Source organism: Mus caroli, unplaced genomic scaffold (assembly GCF_978045245.1).
Source record: "Mus caroli unplaced genomic scaffold, Mus_caroli_1 scaffold_1, whole genome shotgun sequence".
Classification (NCBI taxonomy): Eukaryota; Metazoa; Chordata; class Mammalia; order Rodentia; family Muridae; genus Mus; species Mus caroli.
In genome coordinates this window covers 128419263-128426961 of record NW_028227256.1, presented here as the reverse complement: position 1 = coordinate 128426961, position 7699 = coordinate 128419263, and the positions used below count along the sequence as shown (strand labels likewise).

General features: G+C 45.0%; 1 protein-coding gene across 1 annotated transcript; it reads right to left on the bottom strand.

Moving 5' to 3' along the window:
• Nucleotides 1–1154: 1154 nt before the first annotated feature.
• Rab29 (RAB29, member RAS oncogene family) lies at nt 1155–6611 on the bottom strand. The gene is made up of 6 exons (XM_021154148.2): nt 6437–6611; nt 6072–6328; nt 3824–3895; nt 2970–3151; nt 1842–1963; nt 1155–1576 (listed from the first exon to the last, which is right to left on the bottom strand). The coding sequence occupies exons 2-6, from the start codon at nt 6193–6195 to the stop codon at nt 1462–1464; spliced, it is 615 nt and encodes a 204-aa protein (XP_021009807.1). The 5' UTR covers nt 6196–6328; nt 6437–6611; the 3' UTR covers nt 1155–1461.
• Between the last annotated feature and the right edge of the window lie 1088 nt (nt 6612–7699).

Here is a 7699-nt window from a genome sequence, read left to right as displayed (position 1 = left end):
CAAAAGCTTGACTTTCTTTTTCTTGTTCTTTTTTAAAATGTGGCTGAAGATGACCTTGAACTTGCCTTGTTGTCTGGTTTTTAGTTTTTTTATTGTGTATATGTATGTGTATATCTGTATATGAATATAAAAGGCCAGAGGCGACAAATCCCTCTTGGCTGGGGTTACAGGTTGTCAGCCTCTACTGCTGGGAATCCAGCTTGGTTTCTTTCTAAGAGCAGCAGTGCTGATAACTGCTGAGCCATCTCTCCAGCCTAACGCCTGGCTGTCCTTGAAGCCAAGTCAAGGCAAAGTTAATGATGACTAAAGGCTTACAAAGCACAGTGATTCTGTTTTACCACCAGTAGCCCCAAATTAGATGTTCAATGTCTACTTCCCCCTGCTCCCCAGAATCTGATGTTGAAATATTAGATCCAATGCAGGAAGAATCTGGAAGAAGATGGAATTTGGTTAAAAGAACATCTGATCTTATTTTCTATCAATCTGAACTTACAATATTTTTCTACATCAAATAGAAAAGAAAAATCTCAAAAATTAGTGAGTATTGTTATTGTTACTGGGTTTTTTGTTTGTTTGTTTGTTTTCCAAGACAGGGTTTCTCTATGTAATAGGCTGTTGTGGATTCACTTATACACTAGGCTAGCCTTGAACTCACAAGAGATCCAACTGCCTCTGCCTCCTGAGTGCTGGGATTAAAGTCATGCACCACCATTCCCAGCTATGATTGTTAGTTTTAAAGATGAGATTTTACACTATATAGTCCAAGCCGTCCTTGTGCATTTAATCCTCCTGCCTCAGCTTCCCAGGTGCTGGGATTGTAGGCATAGACACCACAAGTATCTTTATAATTTTATTTTTACTTTTTATATTTACTTATTTAGTTTGTATGCTTGAGAGTAAGAGTGTACCATGGTGTGTATGTGTGTGTGTGTGTGTGTGTAAGTCATGGGACAAATTTGTGTGAGTCAGTTCTTCTAACATGTGGGGCCTGGGACTGAGTTTGGAGGCAAGTGCCTTTACTCACTGAGCCATCTTGCTGGTCCTGAGAACTATTTTAAAACCCAGAAACTAGGGCTAGGATATACATCAGTAGCAATGTGCCTGCCCTGCAGGTACAAGGCCCTGTGTCTAATACCCAGCATCACAACCCACAATGCACAAGTGCTAACTTTTAATCCTTTTCATAAACTCATCTCACAGTCGAGGAACGAGGTGATCACTGTCACACAGAAAATACTAGCTATAGTACACGGGACATCAGTAAGTCACAGACAACACCCAAGAACAACACAGATACACATGGATCCCAGGCAGCCATTCCCAAGTCACGGGGGGCTCCTTTTCAGGCCATTGGCAAGAGACAGGTCGAATATTCTCAACGGAACTTTTATGCCAGGCTGGCATCCAACAGGAAGAGTTGGAATGACTCAGAGACCTGGATAGAAAAGGAGCCAAACAGAACTAGCAGCATGTCCAGCCAGAGGAGGGCTTGGCTTGGAGATTGATGTAGTTCCCTTGGGTGGACAAAGACATCACATCTTCCCTGGAATTGTTCATCATCTTTTCAACGAGGACTCTTAAAAAAAAGAAAAAAACACGAAAAATGATCCTGAGAAGGTAGATGGAGAAAGGATATATAGCAGACATTGTATTATCACCAGGCAGCACGACACAGACACGAGGTGTGAGCACCTCCTTGTGCTCCATTCCCTGAGGGAAGCTGGCATCCCTGTGGCTTCATTTGTACTTCTTTGCTCAGAAGTCAGAGAAGAGAATCTGTGGGGCCACAGTGGATAATCGTTTGTGCGCCGCCTGTCTCTGGGACACTCGGGGTAACTCACCTCATGGCCTCATTAATATTTTTGTTCTCCTTGACTGATGTTTCTGTCCAACCCGTGAAACCATTCTCTTTACTGAACCGGTCGATCTGGTCCCGGCTCACTGCCCAAGGGGACAGATCACTCTGACAAAAATAAAATACATTAAGTTATAACACTGTAATCTTCCTAGGAGTCTGTGCATTTAGAACAGATTTCAACCAATGGCTGAGACCCCCCAACATCTAAAATCTACAGTCAACATTCTTCCTTTAAAAAGGTCACTCTCGGGCTAGAGAGATGGCTCAGCGGTTAAGAGCACTGACTGCTCTTCTGAAGGTCCTGAGCTCAAATCCCAGCAACCACACGGTGGTTCACAACCATCCGTAATGAGATCTGATGTCCTCTTCTGGTGCGTCTGAAGACAGCTACAGTGTAGTTAGATATAACAATAATAAATCTTTAAGCTGGAGTGAGCGGGGTCGACAGGGGCTGAGCCGGAGTGAGCAGAGGTCCTGAATTCAAATTCCCAGCAACCATATGATGGCTCACAACCATCAGTACAGCTACAGTGTATGCATACATAAAACCAACCAACCAATCAATCAATCAATCAATCAATCTTTAAAAAAAAAGATCACTCTCACTCTCAGGGATGTAGAGTTGGCTCAGCAGCTAAGAGCAGTGGCCGCTCTTCCAGAGGAAGAACATCACTTACATGTCAGCTCACAGTGTTCTGTAACTCCAGACCCATGAACGCAACACCCTCTTCTGACCTCTTGGGGTGCCACACATGGACACACACACATGGTACACAGATAAACATGTAGGCAAAGCACAAAACTGGGGGGAGGGGAGAAAACCATTTTCTCAAAATCTCTTTAAAAGAAAGAGGAGACAGCTCTTCCAACTTGAACGGAACAAACAGGCAGGCTGATGTGTTGGCGGCCAGGCATGGGGCACTAATTACAGCGCCTGGGCAAGAGGAGCGGGGTTGTTGGTTCTAGGCCAGCCCTGGTGGGTGACACGGGAGCTATCTTTAAAAACTAAATAAAACAGGGTAGACATGCTCGGAAACACAGGGTCTTTTAGATACCTTTACTCTGGCCACTGATAGATGCCAGGGACCATTTACTTAAACTGGCCACACACCTTGTTGGCCAAGAGCAGACAGGGCACTGGCTCCCCACTGGGTAGTGTGAGCTTGCTGTCCAGATCCTGTTTCCATCTTTGGCTGTTGCTGAAAGTAGTGGCATTGGTGACGTCGAACATAATAACACAGGCAGAAGCATCTCGATAGTAGAGCCGTGTCATGGATGTGAAACGCTCCTGCCCTGGAGAGAAGAGAGAGCTCTCATGGAGGTGATTCTGAAGGTGAATACCCTCTGATACCCTGAGTACCCTTCCTTCACCGGAGGTAGGACACCTGCATATATGGTATTGAAGGCCCCACCCCTTCCTTCCCCTCTGACTCTCTGATTATCCACTGCAGAGTTTGTATCCAAACTGTGATGTCCAAAACCCTGTCTGCCACTTGCTAACTGTGTGACTTTAAGAAGATCCGGTTGAGCACTTCAGATGTGTCATGTGTAGAGTAAGATAAAGGCTTTCACAACAGGGCTAGTGAACCAGTAAATCTGAAGTATGAAGAGCAGCCGATAACAAGGGTTCATCATTATCACTGCCTCTATTTTCTGGAGATCTTGTTTCTCAGTAAAGTCGGCTGAAGATCTGGCGCCTGCTCTGCCACTGGGGGAACACCCACCTCTGGGTCATCCACCACCTTAGAGGCTTTTCCACCCACGCACAGATGGCACTGTGTCTCTTTGTCTTTGGAGCAGTATGTCTCCAAAATCATCTCAAAAGCTCAGAGCAGCCCAAATTTGTAGCTTCAGGGGGAAAAAAAAAGTCAGCTTTGCCATCCCATATTCATTCCCCCTGCCCCCCAAACAGCTTGCTAGTTAAATAATTTCTCCCCTTGTTACTGCCTGCTTTTCCCATTTTACCTGCAATATCCCAGAGCTGCAGCCGCACCATCTCTGAGTCAGACCACTGGAGAACCTTGAGAGCAAAATCCACTGAAAATATATGAATATTGTACTTTAACAAAAACATGTCTTTACGATGGTTCTGTGAGTGAGATGAAGGCATTTGTGACTAACCCTGACAACCCAAGTTAAATCCCTATAGCCCAAGCCTATAAACTGGCTTCTGACTTCCACAAGTATGTCACAGAATACATGTCCACACACACATACACACAAAGTAAATGTTTGTTTTTTTTTAATCCTAGCATAAGCTCAGATCAAATAAATATACAGTGACAACCCCAGGATCACAACAACACTCCAATTAGGTTTAAACCTTCAGGCGATGGGGAGGAGCCCCCATGGTGCATAAGTGTTGGGACCCATAATCCGTACTCTTCAAACGGTCGTTAGTGTTTTCTCCTCTCTCAGATCAAATTATTTCACACTGACTATCTCCATGGCTAGGATCAAGAAAGTTATGGGCATGGTTATGACCATTAGTCCTCTTCTCAGGTTAAATGGTTTCTGGGACGTTTTTCAAGTGGGGGGGTTCTCAAGGAAAGGATGGGGGGGAGAGATGGAGAAAAGGAAGGTAAGGTGGTTAGCTTTGTATCTTCCATCTCAACTTCACTGTTAGTATCTAATCAAACAGTATTATGAGAAAACACAGTGAAAACCTCTGTATCCTCCTTAAGGCTATGGTATAAGCCCAGCAGGTACTGGTTAAATGAACAAGATGGCAGAGGCTGAGACATGGATGCTGCTTAAGAGCTGTGCTGAATCCCCCACGGGTCTGCAGATGTTGAAACTCCATGAGGTTGGACTGAATAGCTATTCCAGGGGAACCTCCCAAAGTCGGGTAGTAGAGCCTAGCTCCAACTTGAGATCCTCCTGCCTCAACCTCTTGAGTGCTAGAATTAAAGGTAGAGACAGCCACACTATGCTGGAAAAGCTATTTGTTAAGGAGAAACACAGAATAATTTCAGTTCAGAAACAGATCCTTTCTTCTACATCTGTGGCAGAAGTGAAAACGAGGGAGAATTTATAATAAACACTGGGAAAAACAAACAAAGCTTGCCAGAATCAAGTATGTTCATACTGTCGGAAAACTAAGTCCACTGGTAAAAATTAATTCACAGGACATTTTTAACCCAAAATCCATGAAATAAGGACTTGTATTTAGGAGTGGTGGACAAAGTAACCAGGAAACAGTCTTTGAAATATTCTATAAAGTTCTCATTTCAAAGTAAAGAGTTAATTTAAAAAAACTTTCACATGTTGTTGGTACAAATGTAAATTTTATGTGCCGGGCGTGGTGGTGCACGCCTTTAATCCCAACATTTGGGGGCAGAGGCAGGCGGATTTCTGAGTTCAAGGCCAGCCTGGTCTACAAAGTGAGTTCCAGGACAGCCAGGGCTACACAGAGAAACCCTGTCTCAAACAAAACAAAACAAAACAAAACAAAACAAAACAAAACAAAACAACAAATGTAATTTTATTCTTTCACATTACTGTAACCTTGTTAACTACCTTCTCCTTGTGGTGGTAGTGGTGGTGGTGGTGGTGGTGGTGTGTGTGTGTGTGTGTCTGTGTGTATCTGTGTCTGTGTCTGTGTGTGTGTGTTTGGGGGGGTAGACAGACCGACAGGTGGATAGTTAATCTGAGTCCAAAGGCCACACTGAGAAAGAAATGAATTTACTTTTAGTGCTTCTTTCTCTCTTCCTCCCTGCCTTCCCCAGTGCAAGAGAAGAAGACAGGCCACTCGAGGGTATTTCACATTCTTTCGTGAATTCCTCACATTTCCCACTCAGTTCACTAATGACACCATAGGGCTCATCAGACCTGACCAGAATCTGTCCTCCAGTCTTCCCCACACCTCTGACTGCTTAGCTCCTGGACTTTCCTCCTAAGGTAAAGGCGGTTCTTTCCTCAACACCCGTCGGATGCTGGTAGGAGGCAGGGTAACTGCCCCAGCCTGCACTTGAACCGGGTCTCAGCTGACTTTGCTGACTGGAGAAGTTGCTCTGGGCAGCGCATGGCTGCGGGAGGGCTCTGCTCTCTGTCGCGAATAGTCCCCGGCTCAGACCCCTTCACCATCTCTCACCTGTATACTTTGGCCCTATCTTTGTAGGCAGGTTGGGGACCCCTTAGAGGCAACCTCGGTAACCAGAGGCTACCGGCTGCGAGCCTCGACCCCTGCTCCCAGCCACCCGTGACCGCTCACCTCCCACGGTGGACTTGTAGTGCTTGCTGAAGCTGTCCTGGGAGTAGCGCTGGACCAGAGACGTCTTGCCCACGGCGGCGTCCCCCACCACCAGCACTTTAAACAGGTGATCTCGGCTGCCCATGGCTAGTGGTGGGGAGAGGTTTTTTGATAGTTTGTTTTTCCGGGAAGTCGCTTATTTCAACCCCTTTGGCTCCAGGGTTCTCTTCCAATTGAAGTCAGGCATCCCCACCCTCGGTTGGTTGAAGCTTCTCTGACTGGAAAGCAGAAAAGGAAACTTTTGCACTCGGCCTGTGCGCGCTTCCTCCCTACGCGGCCGCAGCCTGGGTGGGGCGGGTACCAGCTCGACCCTCCGCGATTGGCACCTTCCTGTCAGGGACCTCCGAGTAGCTCGCCAGCATTGAACCGTGGCCAGCACCTTGCTTGGAGAAGTACAGATGACTTAGACCCTTTCTCGGAAAGCACACACAAAATTGAGGTTGTGCAGAGTTCTTGTCCGGTCCCCGTCCTGCCACTGGCGGCGCACTTCCCTGTCTTCCGTCAAAAATGTTGTGAGCCCCGCTGCTCAGAGAACTACATTTCCCAGTGTGCCTCTTGGTAAAGCGACCAGAGCAGTGTGGCGACTTGCCACGTGCACTCTTGGGAAATGTAGTTTTCTAGCTATCTTGCGCAAACTTACATAAAAGTTTTAAAAGATTTTCAAACTTTAAAGACTTTAGAAATCTATTTAAAAACAATTCTAAAGTTCGGCGTGGAAGCACAGGTTTGTAATCCAGGCCTCGGGGAGATGGAAACAGGAGGATCATAAAATCCTAGTTCATCAATCATCTTCTGCAACAAGTGTGTTCAAGGACCCCCAACCCCACCACTTCCTCTCCCCAGACCAAGACAAGAGGTTGGAAGCAACTTTGGGTCACCCTGAACTACGTAGACCATGATCTCTCCTGTCTAAATCTTTCCCCCACATGTTTTCTTAAAATCACATTTTAAAGATTTCTAGACGGCTTTTCTTATTAGCCATATTTTAAAGGTTTTATAACACAAAGATAAAAGTCTAAGTTCCAAGTGAAGTCCATTTCCTGTTGTCTTAACTACAAAGTCAAATATCGAAGCCTTGTAAAGACAAGCTCAAATTTTCCATATGACCAATAACAGGCACATTTAGGGACAGTTGACCCAAAAGATCAACCTTTTAAAAAATCCATGTCAAAAGTTACAACACTTAATAACTAGCTATAGCAATAACAATGCAGAATAAACAAGAAATAGTTCCTCATTGACACTTCCACATTTCTTACATCAGCCATGCATAGCGTTTGAGCACCAGGGCATTTCCTTTTGTTGCTGCTATTATTTCTGAATACTCATAAAATGATTGGCAAATATTTTTAATTTTCCAACCTGTAATTTTTCTGTCCTGCCTGTCCTTTAGCTAGGAATTGTGGCTAGTAGAATAAGCTTCACTTTTTTCCCCTTTTGGCTGTTTTTGTTTTTGTTGTTGTTTGTTTGTTTGTTTGTTTTTTGTTTGAGAGAGGATTTTCTGTAGCCTAAGTTGGTGTCAACTTCCTACAGTAGACCATAGAACTTGTGGTTCTACTGTAACAACATCCAGTTTTGTAGTTTTGGAG